We start from the raw sequence: 21,376 nt of genomic DNA on the forward strand, positions 1-21,376 counted from the left end.
GATTTGGGTACTCTTCGTTCGGCCCTGTCTCCCAGCCTCTAGCTACTGCCCTTTGCTGAAACCACCCTATTCTAAATTGACCACAAGATTTATACTTCCGCCACGCAAACAAGTCCAGTGTCCACGTGGGTCTTGTTTTTAATCCCAGAGTTTGACAGCACGGTCCCTTCCTTTCTTAGAAAATTTCACCAGATCCAACCCAAGTATTGACAGGCTCCGTGGGGGATGGGTGAGGAGAAGCTGTGGGGAGGTGAGGACGGTGGCTCCTTCTCATCTCCTTGTTTTTTTTTTTTTTATATCTCCGCAGGGGTCCAATGAAATGAAATATCCTAGCCAGGACTTTCTCCAGCCCAGGATACTCTGCTCTTTCTAGGGGCCAGGCCCCGGAGAAATCAACACCTTCTTTCTGGCCAAAGCCCCTCTAGGTTCTTTAGTAGGGACCCTCTGGGACGTCTCTGTCTTCTGTGATGCTAAGTGATCTGTGGCCTAAGTGATGCTCCCCCCCCCCCCCCAAACTCTCACAGACAAGAAGCTGCTGTGTGAAGCCCTTGCTTGTCAGCCTGGTGAGCTTCCCTAGAGAATCTGACTTCTCCAAAGACTCTCAAGCCTCCTGCCTCCTTCTATAGCACTTACTGGTCAGAGGCGGACACTCCTAAACAGAGTGGAGCCAGTAGATCTGGGGGATTTTTAGAGCCGTAGACCTGTGTCGACACATGCAGTAGTCGTTGGTCTCTGCACATACTAAAAGTTCAAGCACACGCACACACACACACACACACACACACACACACCTGCATGCGGTAGGCAACTGGAGCTCTAGTAGGTCTTGTAAAATCCCAGGTGCCTCGGTGGGGGAGGGGAGAGAGCATGATTCCCTGGTGTTCACGTGTGTGGGCACCAGAACTTTCTCCTCTGGAAGCTGTTTCACTCCTGTTCTTCGTCATTTCCTCCTTTACCTCCTCTCTCTTCCTCATATTTCAAGGTTACACATCTGTCTCCCTTGGGAGCTGTTGCTCGGTTCTCTAGGGACCTGTATTTTATGTCTGAATGCCCCTGGAATTACACAGGTCTGGAGAAGGAAAGGTGGTGGGTATCTTTAAGGTCCTGTAAGCGTTGGGGTTTTTGTTTGTTGGTTTGTTTGGGTTATTTTTTTGGCCACTGAAACCCCCGGGGAATTGAACCTAGCTGTTAGCTTTCTCACAAGTGTGGTCCTAGCTCAGACAACAACGGATGCCAACAGGTGCAACTGAGTGTTCTCAACAAGCCCGCTCGTCCCCCGTTTCTCTCTCAAAAACGGAGACCAGAACCAGCTTTCTGTTCCCGTTTCTTCTGACTTTAGCATTGGGATGTGCTGTAGCAGCACTGGCACCGAAAAGATTGCAATTTTCTTTTATGGTGTCTGGCAGGATTTGCAGCAGATATTAACGGAGACATAAATAGCACGTGGAAGGTATTGAACACAACTGTTTCATGCAAGAAGGTTGTACCAAGAGAAGAATCCACACTGAGCTCGGAGTGAGTCACAGAACACACCTAAGCCTTGGTGTGCTCATTTTCTGCCTGCGCACTTCATTAGTAAATTCTGTAATTAAGCGCATTTCAACAATGTCCTTTCTGTATTTCCTAGGTATGCGTATGGAATTTCCCCCTTCCTCCCGCTGGTGACCCCAGAGGTTGTAGGTTTCAGCGAGTGAGTGGAAATGGCAGGCGGGCTGAGCTGCAGCAGGAGGCCGGAAGGTGACAGCCGACCTTAGGCGAAGCAGGAGGTCTTGGATGTCAAACGTCCAGCCCGCCGGGACCTGAGAATCAAGGGCGGTTGTTGCTACTTGATGGAAACAGACTACTGGAATGTTCCAAGGATAGCAGCTACCGTTCGTGTTACAGTTAAAATCGAGAAGCGGCTGGTTATTCATCCAAAGCGGAAGCCCCAGGAACTTCTGGAGGAGAGCAGCAGCAAAGGCAGATCTCTCAAGTTCAAGACGCGTCTCGCCTTTCTCCTGGATAATGAGTTCACGGTCCAGCCCTCAACCTAGTTCTTTTGTAGAGGGAAAGATTTATCCTGAAGTGTTTTTTTTTCCCTCCTCCTCCGCTCTTTTTCTCTCCTACAGACAATGTAATTTATGGTGGAGAAAACAATAATAATTATAATGCATGTTTATTGTTGACTCCCACACGGACATAGTCCCCTGCCCCACGAATCGATTCTGTCCAAGACTTTTCTTGTTCTTTTTTTTTTCCCCTTTGGGCAAAGTGTCTGCTCCCCTCCAGCTCCCCGCGCTCGCTCCCCGCCCCCTGCCGCCCTCCCCGTAGCTCCCTTTCTCCGCCTCCTCGGCGATTGCCATCTGACAAGATCTCCAAATCAAAGTGATAAATCGCTCCAAACTTTTTTTGGCGGCGCTGAGATGTTGGAGGGGCGTCTAGCGCGCATGTGCGAAGGTGTCCAAACTGACAATGCTAGAGATAGCGAGTGTGGATTGAGAGAAAGAGAGAGAGGGAGGGAGAGAGAGTGAAAGACCGAGTGTGGAAGTGTGTGTGCGTGCACGAGACACACACAGTGAGAGAGAGAGAGAGAGAGAGAGAGAGAGAGAGAGAGAGAGAGAGAGAGGAGGGAGAGAGAGAGAGAGACCAAAAGAAGGAAAAGATCCAAGAAAAAAAAACCCCAACCACCCAGCAGCTGCTGCAGGACTGGGCACAGCATGAGATCCAAAGGCAGGGCAAGGAAACTGGCCACAAGTAGGTGCAATATCCCTTTTCTATTGGCTTTTCCCCCTCCTCTGCCATCTTGCATATCTGTGTCTAGAGCTCCGGGAGAGAGCGCGGGCTGCTTTGGCGCGGGGGGCCCCCCGGGTGAAAGGCAGGCGTAGAGCAGCCCGCAGCCCGAGCAACCTGCCGATTCCAGCCTCCGCGCCCCGGCTCCTGCTCTGGGCACAGAGGAGCCGCGGTAGTCCTAAGCCCCGCGCCAGGACCAGCTGTGGCAACTCCGGGGTGGGGGTGGGGGCAGCAAAAAGCTGGGTGGGAGGGAGGAGAGCGCGCGCGAGTGAGCGCGAAGGGGTGGGGGGAGAGGAGAGTGTGTCCCCCTCCCCTCCCTTCCCCCCCCCAGGCGGGGGAGAGTCGCCTCTGGCCAACCAGCTAGTCCCCGGAGCGGGAGGAGGGGGGAGTGGGGGTGTGGGGGGGGCGGGCAGGGGAAGGGCGCCTTTCCGAGACTCGGTTTGTTTCTGGGGTTTGGGATGGGTGGAGGGCTCCGAGGGAGCCGCGGCGGCCGGCTGGGCCGGAGTTGGGAAAAGTTGCGAGGCGGCCGCTCGCAAGTTGCGCGGGCGGCGGGCGCTGCGCCGAGCCCAGGCTGCGGTAGTGGGCGCTGTGCGCTCGGTCCTTCTCCGCGGCGCGGCGGGAGCCCCGGGGAAGGGGAGGCGGGGTGGGGGGGTGGGGTGGCGCGGCTCGGTGGATGGGGTGGGGGGGGGGTGGGGGAAGCAGTGGCAGCGCCGAGCCCCGGGCTCCGCCGAGCCGCTCGGCAGGTGGGGAGGAGAGGGGAGGTCGCGCCGGCGCTCTCGGGCCCGGGCGTGGAGAGGACGGCGAGCGAGGCTGCGCGCGCCCGGCCTGAAGGGAGGGCGCGCTCCGGGCCGAGAACCCCGGGCTGGCAGGGCGCCGAGTGACCCCCAGGGGGCGGGCTGTCGGAACCCGGGGCCGCCGGGACGGCGCAGCTCGGCCCGCCGCCCTCCTCCTGGGTGCCGCCGGGGTCCCCGGTCACTCCTCCTCCCCGGCGCCCTCTGCCTGCTCCGGGCTGGAGCAGCCGCGGTCACGCGGGATTCGGGCAGTAGGGTTTGGGCCGGGCTCGACGGGGCTCCCATCCCCCACTCTTGCAGCGAAGGGCTTTTTTGGGGGGACCCGCCGGGGTAGGACGGGGTGGGGGTGGGGGAGCGTTGCTGAGCACTGTTGGGCCACCGGGCTGGGGTTTACCGAGACGCTCCTGCTCGGCGCGGGAGGGGACCCCTCGGTGTCAGAGCCGCCGGGGCAGGGCGCAGGCCGGGCCGCGCTGGGCTCCCTCACACTTGGACCTGCCGACTCTCCCGTTTGGTTGGTTTCGGACGGGAGACGATGGGGAATTAGGCCGTGGAGGAGTACGTCTGCCCCAGTGAAGTCCTCCAGGCGACCCCCTTCCCACCCCCTGCACGCTGGGGCCGAGGCCCGGAAGCGCCCGGTTCGGCATCCCCGGGCGCGTCCTGGCGCAGCGGCCGCGGTCGCTTTGCTCCCGGGTGCCCTGCGTTCCCGGCGTGGGGAACCCATCGCGATGCCCCGTCCTCGCGGGCGCCCCGCACCCGTGCGCTGCACCCACACCTCTTCCCCCCCCCCCCCCCTGGAGCTCAGGGCTGGGGGGGGGGGAGAGATCTCAACCCAGGGCCGTCCCCCTCCCGGGTCAGCCTGCTGCCTTCTCCCTCTGCCGCTCCCTTCGCTTCGTTGCAGCGGTGTCGAGGGCGCCGGCCGAGCTGTTTTTCCCGTTGGCTTTTCGCTGGGCCCGCTGTCTCCTCGATTTGTCATCGGACGGGGAATAAACGCACACGTGTTTGATGGCTGTGATGCTTCAAACGTTAGGGGGGTGTGAGTGTGTGTGAGTGTGAGTGTGAGTGTGAGTGTGAGTGTGTGAGTGTGTGGAAGGAGGCGGGGAGATGGCTTCAGCCGGGCAGTTAAGTTGTGAAAGGAAAGCCTGAAGCTTAGCACCCCGCCTGGTTGGTTGCCCGGCACCCGAGGAAGCGAAAGCGGCCCTGGGAAACGCTTCGAGTTTTCCTCGGCGCCCCCACGCCCCTCGCGCACGCCCTGGCTGTTTTCCTTAACCAGCGAGCTGCGCGCCCGCGTCCAGCAGCCGAGCCCCCGCTTCTGAGCTGGCGGGACTTGTCAGTCAGCGCCAGTGAGACGCACATTGATTTTTTTTTTTTGTCTGGTAGGGGTAAGGGTGCCCGCGTGCACTCCGAGAGAGTAGGACCCCAGCCTTGGGAACTTTCCCTGCAGAGCCCCAGGTCCCCGCGGCCGGCGCTTCACCGCTGCCTCCCCGAGACGCGGGCGCTGCCTTGTGCAGTTTTCCAGCCGCCGTCCGAGCAGTAAAGGAAATCGTATCCGAAGTGCGGATTTTAGTATTTTTAAAGCGCGGTTTTCTCTCTCCGAACTGCGCGCGGCAGAGGTGGCTGGTGACCCCTGCCCGCGGTGCCACCATCCAGCGGAAACTTAGCCGCTTACCGGCGCTGTTTCTTTTTCTTTTTCTTTTTTTTTTCTTTTTCTCCCCTCACCCTTCCTGAGTTAGAAAGAGGTAAAATAACCGGCATATCGGAAACAAAACAAGACAAAACCAATTTACCGCGATCGTGGCAAATGTTAAGCATTTACGCGGGAAACGAGCCGTGCACAAACAGTTCTCTCTCCTGGAGTTGGCCGTTCTTTTTGTCTCTCGTGTGTGTCTTTGGTGGATGTCGGTTTGGCTAGGTCTTGTCGAAAGCGTAGGAGACCAGAGACCACATACCTTGAAAACACTCCCTGAGGTCACACGGACAGACTGAGCGCACCATCTTGGGTCTAACTTACAGGGACTTGGTTTTACACAATAGCTGAGACTGATCATTTCGTTGTAAACCGTTTTTACTAAACAAAGGTTTAACGTAAAAAATAAAAACAGGGAAAAGCAAGAAAGTTGGCATCCGTGCTCTCTTAAAACCTTTGACTCACATTTCCACCTTCAAGGAGAGAAAACTAAATAGGACGAGCCCACTCCGGCAGCCGGGGGACTCCTCGGCCGGCCGTTTTGATTTGGGGTGTTGTGGGGGTAGCTGCAGAAGCACCTGGGCCTTGCCAGAAATTCCAGTCGCCGCTCTTCTCAGGGGTGGGAAGCAAGTGAGCCAGAGGGTCTGCAGCGCGCGCGCCGGCAGCCTAAAGCACTGAAGGGAAACCCACCTCACTTTGCCAAAGCACCAGCCTTTAGGGTTTCAATCAAAGCGACGAGCAAGCTGCACCCACTAGTCCCCTTACTGCGGGGTCCCCCCCCAGAAGTCTCTTAAGCCGCAGAAGGCAACGAGATCATCAAAACCCCGGTGGTGCCGTGGGCACTTGTTACTCCTCTGCTTGATCTTTGTTTGAAAAAAAAAAAAAAAAAAAAAAAAACGGCTCCGAAGTAAGAAAGGTACACGGCAGCTCTGCCTCCCGTGTTTAAACTCGCCCTTGCAGGCCAGCACCTAGGATTCCAAGGACACTTCCCAGCCTGGCCTCCTTGCCTTCCCAGCCACCCTTCAGAAGCTGCGTGGAGGCAGAGCCTGGCTCTCACGTACAGGTTTATTGTTTAGTCCAGGTTTGCTTTGCAGGAGGAAAAAAATTGTTCTCCCGACACAGGCTGAGGCCCCTTGTAGGAAGGCGTTTCATTTGCCATTATTTGGTCATTACCCTGGCTTAGGGCTCCTTTATTTCATTTGGCACTTTGAGGCACCATTTCGCCGCGTTTTGCACCCTCTCTTGGGTTCTGTGTTTAGGGGAAGGTTAATTATGCTTTTCATTCTCCCCTTATCCCCAACACTGTGGGAGAGGACGGGTTCCTCAGCTGCAGAGCCTCCTGTTCCGGGACTGGAAGTCTCAGGTTTTGGAGACTGCGGACCTCTGCTCCTGTGTCTGGGTGAGCCTGTGATTTTTGAGGCTAGCCCCATCTCACGCTTTTCTTAGCCAAGTCTCTCCCTGCGCCCAGGGCCTACCCTCCTGTACTGACCCTCAACATGTTGGAGCATTGTCGAATAGGAATTAACAGGTCTTTCCAGGACATAGTCTCTGCAACCCCGGCCCTCGTCCAAGATGAAGGTCTTGTAAGCAGTTTCTTTTTAAAGATCTGAGCGTTTGAGAGTTGATTTTGTTTTGCTTTTGGAAGTATGGGGCAGGTTAACAGAGGCTACAGCATGGAGCCGAAGAGGAGGGCCACGGCTGAGGACTCTGGCTGGCTCAGACCCGGCCCAGAGGAGCAAGAGGGCAGGGTTAATACCTCCCTATGCGCCCACCTTGGCTGCCTCTCTCCTGGCACCCCTCGCAGAAAGCAAGCTGGTCCCAAGGTTGAGGGCCTTGACTTGTCTTGTCACTGGCTCATTCCAGGTTCTCAGGGTACGGGGAGCTAGACCGAGCTCAAACGCTTCCATTTCCACACTGCTGAGTTCGGAGAACACTGGCCCTCATAGGGCGACTGGGTGGGGCAGGGAAAGTCGCTTGAATCAAAGAGCCTGAACTCCCCCAGAGCGTACTGGTCCCGGTCCCTTCCAGTTCCTTTGCCTTCCCAGACTTCTAAGTTTTGAGCTCAAGGCTCTGGTTAAACAGCGCGCCCTCTCTTCCACTCCAGGGTGCTGACTGACTGGTGCACACCGCTTGAGCCTTGTTTGTAAGAACGGTGTAGACACACGGAAACCGTGCACAAAACTCTCACAGTACCGTCCCCGGTGGTTCTGGAACATTCTTTTGCACACCCTCACTTATTCACCCCCTCTGCGGGGCATTCCCTCAGGCCCGAGGGAGGGGCTCTGAGGTGGGGGCATGGGCCAGGAGGAGACAGACACACTGCCAGGGTGCCAGGCACTATTTTCTGGAGCCATGCTTAACCCCTTCTGGACTGGAAGCTGCTATCGGCGTTTCTGTAACAGCCAGGGGTTTGATTTTCCTTCTGATGGGAACCAATAGTCCCCTCACCTTCCCACTAGCCAGGATCCTCTTTCTAAAATTAGCTTCTCCCCTTCTTCCCACTCTCCTGGCCTCCTGAGGAGTTTAATGGTATTTTCAAGGAACTTGGCTTTATATTGAGGACAGCACAGAGGACAGGGGAGGGACCAAAGAGGGGCAGAACTCTTCATCCAGACTCCTAGTTTGCACACATTGCTATCCCCACCCTAAGCATATACAGAGGGAAAAAAAAATCCTGTTAACTGCTTTTGCTTTCTTGCCATGCAAGAGACTTCAGAGAAGTTTCTGCACAGAGGAGGAGCTATTTATAAAGCTCTGTGGAAGTGTGGCTCACTGCTCCAGCTCACCACTAAAGAGTTAAGCACACTTGCCCTCCTTTGAAGGACCCTGGTTGGGGCAGATTATTTGAGTGTGGTTCAGATACTGCTGTGGGTATAACTAATGGCTTCTACCTTTTTAGTTCAAGTGGGAGGAGAGGAAGGTCTGGATTCCTTGTCCAATGGGTCCCTCTGGAGACCAGGTCCTGGCTTCTGGCCAGATCTGTACAATGTCAACATTGAATATTTGAATTCCCAGACTCCATTTAACAAGTTTCTAAATAAATAAACTCATTGTGTGTCTGTGTTTAAAATTATTTCATCTCTTTCATAAAAGCTTAATACATTGGTCTTGCAAGTTGATTTTCAAAAAAATAAACAAACAAACAGAGCTTAGGGCATTTTTAACAGGCAGAACTCCACAGTATGTATGTATTATAGTCATTCTCATACTTGGGTGTGGGCAGAGGCTCATTAGAGGTGGGGCTGTTTTGTATGACTTGATAGCAAATCAGAAGGAAAATAAAGCAAAAAGTTCAGAAAGACGGCAACTCAGAATAAAACAAATCAAACAGAATACAATAAGTTCAGAAACGCAGTGAAATATTAATCATAGCTAAAAGAAGCGTGTGATTATGCGAATTCAGTGTCTCAAGTTATTTGATAATTTTGAACACTGGGTCCATCAGGGTTTCCTGATGTGTTCTCTATGGCTTTGTATAGACGGTTCAACTCTCAACAGCATGTAGGGCGCTGCTGAAGGGGTTTTGTTCCTGGGCAACTTCCTTGCCCCTAAGTAAGCTGTTTCAGTTTGGTCAAAAGAACAATAAGAATCTCACAGTTTAACTTATTTTTTAGTACCTTTTTTTTTTGGACAACCACATAGTGTTTTATGCAGCTGGGAGAACCATGCCTTTTTTTTTTTTTTTTTTTTTTTTTAAAGAAAAGCAAGTTCCAGGTCTCTTGCAAGTGTGGACTCCATCTGGAGTTGTTAGGAAAGAAAGTGGAATTTGCTTTAATTTATTTGTGTAAAGTCCATTATTAAAAAGAATGGGATTTGAAAGGGCACATAGCAAACCCCATAACATTTAGCTGGTAACGTGGAGAGCTCAAAGCCAAGGGAAAAATACCACCAATGCATGCAAACCCTGAAATAGACTACAATGACCTCAGCCATTTTCATTTTAAGAAATAATAGCCATGATTAGAATAGGGAGAGAGTTTGCCTTGGAGCTGTGCTCTTCTGCATTATTATAAAAGTTCCTTTGTCATTAAAGAACTGTTTCATTAGAAGAGGCGGGGGGGGGGGGGAGCAACTGCATTTTCAATCAAATTCCTGACTCTTCAAAGGTGTTCATTCTGAAATTACTTTTAGTTTTAACTTTAGTTATTCTTATTCAACAATAAACATGTTTTTGGTTTGCACGTTCAGTCCAGTCACTGGCTACTAATTTTACTATAATTCTAAAGGATACACTATCTAGCAAACAGATTTTATGAATTCTTTTATTAAGTACCTGCTTGGGAGTCAATGGCTGTGTAGGAGGGAGGACTGAGCAGGATTCTTACCGTTGTTAAAAATCTGCCTGAGGATTTAATTTTGTACATTGGTGTTGTTCAAATGATGGCATTTGTGAAAAGTTCTTCAGTGCAGCTGTTGGCAGGGTTTGGCGATATTTTATACAACAAACATTAAACGAAGTCCTGCTGTGTGGTAGGCCCCGTGCTTGGCAAAGCGTGGTTTCAGCTCTCATGAACATTTAAAATGTTCACAGCAGTGTTTGAATTGAGTGTGATCCCTGATTGAATAGCCAGGTCAGCTTTAAGCTATTGGTCGTCTCTTGTGAAGTGGGCTTACTTGTGAAGTGGGAATTGTCAGGCCACTCTCCCTGAGAAGGAGAATACCATAGTCGTTGGGCTCCTGTGAAATAGGAGTGTTCATCAGGTGAATGTTTTCCCAGTACCTAAGCCTCAATCAGTCAGTCAATCAATACATCTTAATCATTTCCTGTTTGATTTATTAATTAAAATTCCTGAGGAGGAAATACCCTTTTCCTCTAGCAGTTTATGTTTTTATCCAGACACAGTTTTAGAAGTATTTATATGCCCATAGGAAATGTCTCATTTGTCTTCTCAGTAAGTTATAGCCTTGGATAAAGGGAGATTGCGTATACAATGTGGACACATTAAAGTTGAAGCCAAACGAGGCAATAAATTCATTGTGAAAAACCGGGAAGTTTGTTTATTCTGTGTATAGGTGTGTGTATGCATGTGTGTGTTTGTGTTTGTATGGTGTGTATGTGCGTGTGTGTGTATGTGTGTTTGTGTGGTGTGTATATGTGTATGTGTGTGATGTGTGCATGTATGCATGCTTGCTTATGTTTTGATGGATTGAAATACTTATCCCAGAATCTGATATTTAACCATTTATCCAGAAAACAGTCTTTGACAGCAACGGTGTAACTTTCTTTCTCTTCATGCTGCTCATCATTAATTGGTTAAAACAACAACAACAACAACAACAAAACCCAAAGTGAAACCCCTTTTCCTCCCCCTTTAGCCACAGGACACAAACCTTTCTTATTTCTTCTTTTTTAAAAAAATTATTGATTTTTTATTCACTTTACATCCTGGTTTTAGCCCCATCTCACCCCCTAGTCCCATCCTCCTTCCCTCACTCTCTTCTATTTCTAAACCCAGTTCTTTGATTTGTGGGCTAGGTTGGGGGGGGTAGTAAGCCATTAGGAGACAGTGTGGTTCTTCATGATGGGGGAAGAATTCATTTGGCTACTGAGGGTATTCAGAGGAAAAGTTGTTTCTGGGGAGGTCCAGATGTCATTTCCTGCACATCTGTTACTGAGGAGTCCAACTGATGTTAAGGACCTAAATTTAAGCGAGATGGAGAAACTAATTTCTTAAAGGATTGGCTATATTATCTGATGCGAATGGTTTCCTTGGAAATGAAAGTTACATATGTTCAGGGGGCATTTGAAAACAAGCACATTGGTCTCTGCAGTCACAGGCGTAGGTGAATAGAAAATTAAATTAGGCTCTGAGATTTGAAAGTGAGGGGCCTCGGTGTAATGTCAATATAATGGGCACTGCTAATGGAGGTTGGACTGAACAAACTATTTATACCAATGTGATCATCAATGGACTTTTCAGTGAATGCTTTCCCATTGAAAAACATAGTTGGAATATTGCCATGTATATAGATGTACTTTTGTGTAGAATGGGCCATGCATATAAGCAATTCCAATGAGTTTAGATACTGAGCCCCAATTTTGTTCCTGATGCTAAGATGCCTTCACACTCTCAAGTCTGGATGACTCTGAGCTTCGGTTCTGGTTCAGATCCAGCCCGGCTAATCTCTGGCTGGATGAAATGAAAGCAAGCTGCTTAATCATTCTGTGTTCCAGCTCCCTTCCTTCTGAACAGGGGGCACTTACATCACGTGAGGTTTGACCAACCGGTGAACTTAGAATGCGTCAAGTGGATACAAGCCCAGCATATGTTCACTATATTTCCTCAGCTTTTCCGGTTTTCTCCTGTCTTCAGCTTAACATGCTCATCCATTCTTCCCCTCTCACCCCCTGACCAGCTACCCTTGCAGCTCCCCCTTCCAACTCCTGCTATGATGCTGCCATAGCCTGTACATCAATGCACACTGCACCGAGACTGTTAACGACTTTACGACTCTTATCTAGATTCTCACTTACCCATGCTCTTCCCCTCTGAAGCACTCCTAGAGGCGTTGACTCCTCTCTGCCATTTTGGTCCCAACTGTATAGAGTTAACACACCATCGTTTTGGAATCTTATGATGCATCTCTCATCTTCTTTCTCTGGCTTGATCGCAAAGCTCTTGTAGAGCTCTTCTCTGATTTGGGCCTGCTAGCAGGCTTGCATAGACAGTTAGCAGCACGATTAGATGATGGTGTTAGTAGTGTTGGGCTCTAATGGATTATGCAAACCCTTTCAATTTTTTTTGGGGGGGGTCTGGGAAACTTGCATGGTGAGGTGATGTCAGCACTAGGACTCAGGCATAGCAGAAACTTTAGCTGCATGCTAAATCCACAATCGGCCTATTTCGACAGTGATAAACCTTCTGGAAAGCACATTGGAAAGTGAGTATTATTCCAAGTTTTCACCAATAATCTCCCTCGTTTTGCCAGTGCAGGCATGCCTCCTGGCTCCTCACTCAAGTCACACTTGACCTTCAACTCTACCGTGCATCTGAAGCTGCAGAATGTCGGTGGAGTCAGGAGAAGGACAGTGAACGGAGGACTCTAGGAGCTCTGGTCCTGAGGCTTGAATGGGGACCTTCCTCGCACCAAGGTCATCATTTACATAAATCCTGACCCCAGTTCATACGGTGTTCACAGACAAGACAGCAACAAGAGTTCCCTAGTGTATTTTGATGCTCGCTGGTGATTAAGGATTTGTTCAGACAGTCTAAGCTTGACAGAGGCTGCTGTACCAAATCTTGTTTGACTAAGATTAGATGAGCCCCGCTCTTTCCATTCGACCCCCTTCAGAGAAGGGTAAGACTGACTTCTTCTCCACATGTCTACTCCCCTGCTCCCAGTTTCACACGCACCTCATTTCTATGGAGAACACAGAATCCTTGCTTAGACAACTTTGCTCAGACTTGAACCACCAAAAGGCTTCAGTGTTGTAAGTTCAGGTGTGAGCTGCCAGGTGTGAATTCTTGTGCTGTTATTAGCAATGCTTATAAATGAGTTGGAAACCCTTTTATTATTATTATTATTATTATTAATTATTATTAATTTGTGTGTGTGTATGTGTACAACCACCCATGCAGGCGTGCTTGCAGGCCAGAGGTCGATGGTAGGCTGTCTCTCTCAGCTTCTGTGCCTTGAGACAGGCTCTCTTGTTGAGCCTGAAGAACACCTTTTTGGCTAGACTGGCTGAGCAGTGCTCCTGGGGGAATGTTTCTGACTCTGCTGCCCAGCACTGGAGTTCTGGACGTATGTACAGCCGTGTCTGATTTTCATGCTTTCCAGAAGGCACCCAAATATGCAAACATTTTCATGCCGCTTTGAGAGGTCATGGACTTCCCAATTCCCGCCATGAATATTTTGGACGTTTGCCTCTTAATTCATCCTGGTATATTATTATGTAAGACCCTGAAGTCCTCAGCAGTTTTTGAAAATAACCTTAGAAAGGTTATTTTTTAATCACACAATTTACACTCCACATATAACTAAAAGACCATGTCACATAGAAAGTGCAATTTTTGTTGTTGTTGCTGTATACCACTTGCTAATGCGTACCACTCATCCTGTACTTTCCCCTGTGCACATAATAGCGCGCTCGCGCACACACACACACACTCGTTTATGACTTGCTTTCATCCATGGACGTCATTCTAACTCTTTCTCTTCAAAGGCAGCAGATTTCTGCTGTTTGGACCTAACACATTATGCTCAAACTCTGGTTTAGAATGACATTTGGGTAGTTTTCAGTATTTGGAAAAGAACAGGCAGGGAAGTTCCCCTAACTAGGGCTGGAGGGAAACTGAAAGTCTACAATTAAAGGAAGCTTGCAGTTCAGGGTTAACCGTGCTGGCCTCTGAGATGCAAGCACAGCAGGCTTCAGGGAGGTCAAAGAGGGTTGCCTCACCCTGTCAGGGCAGATCTGATTTCCAGGCATCTTTACCGGCTCCTACCCCAACCCCCACCAGAGGATCAAGGGTCTAAGCCCAGGGCCAAGGTACATCTTTGAAAGATCCACTGTGATCTATCTGAGATTTCAAGCTTAAGGAATTTCTTTGGATCTCATCTTTCTGCCCCATTTGCATTTTCTCCCGCTGTGTGGAGCAGGCTGTGGTTGACTCAATACACACAGTCCCAACTAGTCAAGCAGGTTGTTAGGGTTTAAAGTTTTTAATTTTTAAATTTTTTTTTTGTAATTTCCTTGTTGTGATGATACATTATTATCCAGTGAGTATACTTTAAGCCAGTGGATGCAAGTATTGAGTAAATGAGGAAGGTTACTAAAGACAATAAGAACTTATTTCGATGTTCTTTAAAAAATTACCTATAATAATTTCTAGCCTATGGATTGGAAAGACCATTTCCAATGTTTTTAAGTGGGCAAGCAGACTATGGAAAAATTTTTTTATCATGGAAACTATCTCTTTTAACTCTAGAATTGAAAAAGTGACAGTATAATGTTATACCCTAGAGCCCATCAGATCCATAACTCCATTTTATTATAAGTTATAAACCAGGATAGGGAGATTTTGGAAGAGTGGCTTTCTTTGGCAATATTGCTGATTAAATATAAAAAAAAATCCTGAGTTAGACTCCTTTGTTTACACAGAAGCTTACACAAACACACACACACACACACACACACACACACACAAACGCATACACACACACAGGAATGAATAGCTGAGTTTTGGTTCTACTGGGAACTACTTTGTTTATTAAAGCTCATTGGATTGTATGAGTTTAAAACTATACTAGATATTTTAGATCATGTCTGCCCAGATACCACTCAAGGAATTAAAATCTAGCCTTATAAATCTTTTAATGAATTAATTTACTTCAATTTTGATTCCTTTGAGTACAGAATTTGTTATGAGTTCATTTTTTAAGTGTGCGTGTGTGCATGTGTGTGTGTGCATGTTGTATGCAGTAAGGTTATTCTGTGGGTCCATGGAACAATGTTCTCAGCTAACAGTTTTCAAAATATATTTTAAATTAAATCCATCAAATTGAGCCGTGGTTGGTATATATTGCATGACAAACAAAAACCTGAGAAACTCAGTTTCTTGGAGTCATTCCACAAATGGACATGCGGCTTGACCATAGTTTGTAGGCAGAGGAGATAACTAGGTCAGGTTTCTGCTTATCAGTGACTAGAAAGTAGCTTCAGGAGCTTGGTGTGCTGGATCCTATGCCTGCTCTTTCATCAAAATGTTTTTATTACCACATGAGGCCTTGTGGCTGGGAAGCTTTTGTGTTCTCACTTTGCACTTCATTGAGACAGGGGCTGTCAGTCTTTTTGTCGTCTGCCCGTGTTTTTGTCGTCTGCCCGTGTTTGCCAATCTAGTTGGCCCTCAAGCTTCTGGGAATTCTCCCATTTCTGTCTCCCATTTCTCATAGTCTTAGAATTATAGATGTGTATCAACACACCCAGTTTTACATGACTCCTGGGGATTTGAACTTGGGTCCTTAGGTTTGTATGGGCACAAACAAGTTAGTTTCCGAGCTCAATAGGGGATCTTTATTATGTGTTTGATGGGTGGTACACTGACCCTTGGGGAGTTGCAGACAAATACATTTGCTTTCTTAATTCTTGGCAGAAGCACATACGACGTAAATGTTATAAGTGATATTTACTTCGGTTTTGTGGCATGCATTTATGTGTACCTGGTACACATTTACTTGAGTCCATGAACTAGGAGCCTGGATAGAAGTGTTTCTGCATCATTATAGATGGAGGGAGCGAGATGTCTGTTTGAGCTGCAAACGTTGGGTCAGAGGCAGCAGCATCAGAAAAACATACCAAATTTCTGGACCCCTAATTCAGTTCAGTTGAATGAATATCTATTGAGCATATACGTTAGTTAAGAAGTTCAAGACAAGCACTAACCACACAAAGAGAAATAAAAGTTGTTTTCTACCCTTAGGAGAGGTAGAAAGAAGCCTTTGGGAGAGACAAACATGTAAACAGATTGTTTCCGTGGGAGGGGGTGATAATTAAAGCAAGGGTAACAGGTCACACAGACTGAGCTACAGAGGTTTGACTACAGCGGTGACAACAGATATAGGCTTACATCACATCAATCCTCAAAAGAAAATGCATTATCCTTTCTTTTCCCTTTCAGGAAAAAAAATGTTTTAATTTTGAGAATTACAACTTAGATGTTTAAAAAAAAAGATTAAAAAGCATTTATTTATGTTTATTTTTATGTGTGTGGATGCGTGCTTGGTCTCCATGGAGACAAAGAGAAGGCATTGGACCCTCTAGGACTGAAGTTGCAGAAGACTATGAGTTGCCGTGTAGGTGCCAGGTAGGAATCGAGCCTGGCTCTTCAGGAAGAGCAGCTTGCGCTCTTAACCACTGAGCCATGTCTCCAGTCCTTCCAAAGACTCTTAAATTACATTAAATGATTAAATGTATGTGCACATGCACGAGCATATATGGAGGCTTGGGTGTACTGTGACATGAGTGTGGAAGCCAGAGGACAGCTTTTGGGAACTGGTCCTCTCCTCCCACCATATGGGTCCCAGGGACCAAACTCCGGCCATCGGTGGTTTTTGCACCAAAAGCCTTTGCCTGCTGAGCCATTGCGCACCAGCCTGACAATTTATGTTTTCAGTTTGTTGTAAGACTTGTTTCTGGGCCTTCAAATACCCACTATGAGGGAAAATTATATGTTAGGTGGCAGTCCAGTGTTTCATGAAAGACCCACACATTGAATTTGCTCTCTCTCTCTCTTTCTCTCTCTCTGTGTGTGTATGTGATCATATTGCCTGAGCAGGCACAGGGTGTCCTTGGGTCTCTGTTTTTAGAGTGGCTCTGTGGATAGACAAGTCATCCCTTCCCACTATCCTAAATTTACAGTTTTATTTACCACATGCATAGTTTTCTTACTGTTTCCTGTCACTGGTCAAGAAGGTGGAGCTTGGGAGGAGTTTCCTCTCTTATCCACGTGTAGCTCTGGGAGCAAAATGATGCACAAATTGAAGTTTCCATAGTTTCAAAGGCATGTCTTATTTCTACATTCAATCTTCTCTTTCTTCCTTTTCCTTCTCTTCCTTCTCCCCCTCCTTCTCCTCTTCCTCCTCCTTCCTGTTCTTATTCTTCTTGTTTTGAGACACAGTCTTATGTAGACCAGGCTAGCCTCAAAAAAATCACTCTGTAGCCAAGGATGAACTTGAACTTCTGATCCTCTTATTTCTACCTCTTGAGTTCTGGGGCTACCACACTGGTTTTATATAATGCCAGGGATGGAATCCAGCCAGGTCCTTCTGCATGCTGGGCAAGTACTCTTAAAAACCGAGGCACATTCCAGGCCCTATGTTTAATTTTTATCCAGCAGAAAGAGACCGTTACCCAAAGATGGACATTTTGTCTGAAAAGTAGCTAGTCTCTCATGTTGCCATATGATTTTGTTGTTCATAAAACAGAAGTAAAGAAGAAAAAGAATTGCTTTGGCTTCCAACTCCCTTTGCCAGCATCTTGCTGAGCTGTGTGTATGTGTCCCAGCCAGTGTTCCAGACATAGGTTTGGCATGGAGATTGGCACATCCAATGTCATTACTACTGGGCACAGACTGAAACCCTGAGCAAAACTCCCTGTTTGCCTCAGTGCAGATGATGCTAGTAACTTAAGCTTCCTGTTGACAATATTGTAACATTAAAACACAGCACAGATGTTTGACTCATTAGCAGCCTTGTATCTTTGCTCTTTCAACTTGGTAGCTGCATCATTAAAGAGGATTGGGAATGCCAAGGTAAAATGCATTATGTGTCCAGATTTGTCACAGGGCCTCGAAATCATTAGCTATCTCTTCCTGTCCTTGAATGATGGTAATATAAGTCACTGAGGTTTACTTCTGTTACCTAATGCAGTGGAAGGGGCTACATTCTTAATCAGCCTTCCAAATTAATCTTGGCTGTTGGTCAAGACTGTGTGGAAAATTTGACTACTTGTTTCCTTTACTGATTTCAGACTGATTAGCCTGACTTTATCACCATTAACTAGGTAGAATTCACTGCGGCTAAGAGCTTTGCCAAAAGGATGCCATCTACAGCGTTTTAAGCCCCATCCATCTTAAAAGATGGGTTAGTAGATCTTTTCTGCCTTAGGTGTGAATGCCTCAGAAGTATATTTTGAAGGTTGGGGAGGTGGCTTAATGGGTAAAAAAGTGCTTTCTGTGTAAGTATGGGAGCCTGAGTTTGGTTTTAGCACTCATGTAAAAGTCAGATGTAGTTGTGTATGACTGTGACTTTACACTAGAGGGAAGGACAAGTATAACTCTGAAGCTTTCTGGCCAACTATCCTGAATGAAATGGTGAGCATCAGGTTCATTGAGAGACCCCACCTCAAAAACCAAAAACCAAAATAAGGTGGTTTCTGATGGCAAAATGGGACTTTCTTTGGACCCACCAGAGGATGGAATAAAGTTTATTGTTGGACTGTCTCAATCCACCAGCTCCTGCCAAATAATGACCCAGAGACTTTATTATTATTATTATTATTATTTTATAGTTCAGGCCTTACCTTAGGCTATTTTCTAACTAGTTCATATAACTGAATTAACCCCAGGAATACTAGTCCACATTTGCCTCATGGCCACCTCTCCTCATTCCTGATATGTCTGACTTCCTCCTTGTCTGGCTGGTGAATCCTGAGCCTCTCATTTCCTTCCATAGTTCCTACCCTGCCCGGAAGTCCTGCCTTTCCTCTCCTGCCTAGCTATCAGCCATCAGCTCTTTATTAAATCAATCAGAAGGTGAGGGAAGTGTGTTTACAAAACACTGAGACAGGTGACACTTCAGAAAAATAACTATACCAAAGTATGGACAGTACTCAGCTCTCTCCTGGCACAGGGTTTGGGGGAGTGGAGAGGTGGGGAAGATCTGAGTTGGGGGAGAGAAAACCCGTATCAGAACATATTGTCTGAAATTAATTTTTTTTCAATTAAAAAAATTGAGGTGGAGAAGTGATTGAAGAAGACATCCCAATGTCAACTTCTGTCCTCCACAGGCTATCGCATGGGTGAGCACAGCTGCATACATGTACATACCACACGCATAAGTTAAAAAATTAAAAAGTATAATTTGGGTGCTGTAAGTGTGCTTTCTCAGGAATGAAGCTGTCTGGGGAGTCAGGACAGGTATTTAATCCCGACCTTCCTACCTCATTACTGTGGAACCTCCCAGCAGAACCTGAACCTGTGGAGTCCCAGTACTCTTAGGGATGGAATGTCAATAATAATTACTTCCGCTTTGCTTTCCTCCATAAAGCAAGAGGACACGTGTGCTGGATTTTGTATGCCATAAGGAGCTATGCAAATTTAATATTCTCCAATATGAGTGTAAAGTGTGAGCCACATTAGACTGAAATCTTGGCTGGATGACCATAAAGAACCTACGTGACCTCTCTGTGCTTCGCTTCTTGCTCTGTACGCTGGAGGTCATTTATCACAATGAGAACAAATAATAATATACCAGGAGAGATGACTGAGTTTTTGTGGGTGAGTGAAGTTTATTATCATACCTCTCAGAGGTGGGTGTTGCTGTCTTTATTAAAGGTAAACACTCCAGAGAAAGATGAACTATTTGCCCAGGTCTCCTCACTTGAAGAGCAGAGCCAGGCTCTAACATGGCTGATCTGCTTCACTCTAGAGCCCAGGAAGCTGATGTGAGCCTCTACTGCCGTATTCTTCTCTATCCTGAAATAAAAGCGGAGTATCATGTTTCCAGGGCATTTCGGTGCTCATAAAAGGTAATGCGACTTTAGATTGAAGACACCTGAAGTTAGAGAAGTGATTTCATGCAACTCTTGGCAGGGAGGAGTTTTGCTGCAATTTCAGTGAGTAATCTCCTCTGGACAGGGATGGCCATCTCTTTGTCATCAGTTTCTTTGCAGTTACCTGCGTGGTGGTTTCCCATTACATTATGATTTTAGCTTTATTCAGGGAACTTTATAAGTCTTTGTTGGATGAATGACATCATTGCTTCATTACTAAAATTGCAAGCTAATTACACCTTACAACTTCCCAAAAGGTGCTGCAGGGCTCTGATTTCCACTTTCTTCACAGTATCCTGGGTCGTGAGTTGGCCCAAGCTCAGCTGAAGACCCTTAAAGGGAAGAAGGCAGGGCCACGACCTTCTGGATCTTTCCTTTTGTATCTGTTCACAACTCTTCAACTTCATTTTAACACTTGAACTGCTTGGCTCTTGCAGCAAAGTGTTTGTCTGGTTGGAGAATTGGATAACCCGTGTGATTTGGAAGCAGGGCCCAACAAACTCTCAGATCTAGCACTTCGTGAAGATAAATTTATGTTGGGGAGAAGGCAATGCGTTAGGATAGAACGAGCTAAAAGTGACTGCCTGGAATATTATGGACAGCTGAGAAGGTACTCTTCACGCCATAACAATGGAGACCTGGGTCCCTGGCTCAGGTAAGGGAGGCAGTCTGAGGTGTGGCTTGGAAAGAAGGAGGTTAAAGAATAGTGGGAGGCCACCACTTCTGCTTTCTTGTGAGCCTTTGGTGTCTCCCACTTTGGTGTCTCCCTTTAGTGCAAGCCTCCTTTTACTGGTTACAGGTACCAGGCTGCCTTTGTTTGCAGCCCTCTTCATAAATTCGTTTTCTGCAGCAGTAGGTAGCACATTTCCAGTTGTGAAAGGACGCTGTGGGGAAGACTTCGTCCCAGAGAGAGTGATTTGGGGAGAGCTCTAACATGGTTCTGTTCTTGCAGCCATTTTTAAGGAGACAATAGCGTGTTGAGGTTCAAGCACAGGTAAAAACCACCTGTGTGATAGCAGAAGGGGCAGCTGCTTTGTGTGTCTGCGGCTTCGATCACACCGCCAGCCTCTTTGCCTTTTGTCTTTCTAGAATCCCAGGCACAAGCCTTTCTCCCAACTTTCCCAGGTAAAGGGAACATCTCACACAGGGTGCATGGGGAGCCAGAAATGAAATGTCAAAAAAAGAGATGCTCTTCCCAGAAACATTAAACAAAAGGAAATTAGGTTTGGGGCTAGAAATGTGCTGTATTTTAGGGAGTTTGGATGTTGGCTGCCAGGGCCTCTTGGAGGCCCGTTGGTTTTTTTTTCATCAATGCTGTCAGTCATTAACTTGCATGCACATGAAAATTCACTAAAATAATTTTCTTTCATGAGTTTTAAAGAGTTTAGAACAACTCCTTTGCTGCTGGACAGTGCAGTATACTTGGCTGCACCTGGGCACATGTTTGCTCAGTGCGCTCACTGGTTCTAACATCTTAGTTGAGCATGTTGGGATGGGACGCCCCAACAACCTGTGTCTGGAAAACATGCCTTTGTGAGCACTACGGTAAGGGAGAATGGCTTTACTGAGGGTCAGGGCTAGGTAAGGAGAAAGGTGTGAGTGTTTATTTACAGTCTGAGTATGTATATCATCTCTGGCTACTTGAGGGGCCCTGCTTCAGCTTTACAGCTGGATGTTTCACAACTGTTCGCTTCATCCCCAAAGCCTCTAAGAAATTTCATTTGACTTTTACAGCTCAGCACAGCAATGTCTAAGTTAATTGCTCCTTTGCTTTTTTTCTCCTTAAAACTTACATTTTATAACATCTTAGAATATTCTTTGTACCAGGCTTAAAGGGATAACGAAGTTCAGTTATTTGAA

At 47.4% G+C, this 21,376-nt stretch overlaps 1 protein-coding gene across 8 annotated transcripts in view; it reads left to right on the forward strand.

Moving 5' to 3' along the window:
• The first annotated feature begins 916 nt into the window (after positions 1-916).
• Positions 917-21,376, forward strand: part of Mecom (MDS1 and EVI1 complex locus) — a 546,004-nt gene continuing 525,544 nt past the window's right edge. For 4 of the 8 annotated variants that reach the window (XM_060378178.1, XM_060378183.1, XM_060378181.1 and 1 more), the window contains exons 1-3: positions 917-1,086; positions 1,407-1,515; positions 1,628-2,733. In XM_060378178.1, coding sequence (XP_060234161.1) covers positions 2,697-2,733 — 37 coding nt within the window. In that variant the 5' untranslated portion in view covers positions 917-1,086; positions 1,407-1,515; positions 1,628-2,696. The remainder of the gene's footprint in view (positions 1,087-1,406; positions 1,516-1,627; positions 2,734-21,376) is intronic. The other 4 variants (XM_060378182.1, XM_060378184.1, XM_060378185.1 and 1 more) reach the window with 4 other exon arrangements.

This window comes from Meriones unguiculatus, chromosome 2 (genome assembly GCF_030254825.1).
Source record: "Meriones unguiculatus strain TT.TT164.6M chromosome 2, Bangor_MerUng_6.1, whole genome shotgun sequence".
Lineage (NCBI taxonomy): Eukaryota > Metazoa > Chordata > Mammalia > Rodentia > Muridae > Meriones > Meriones unguiculatus.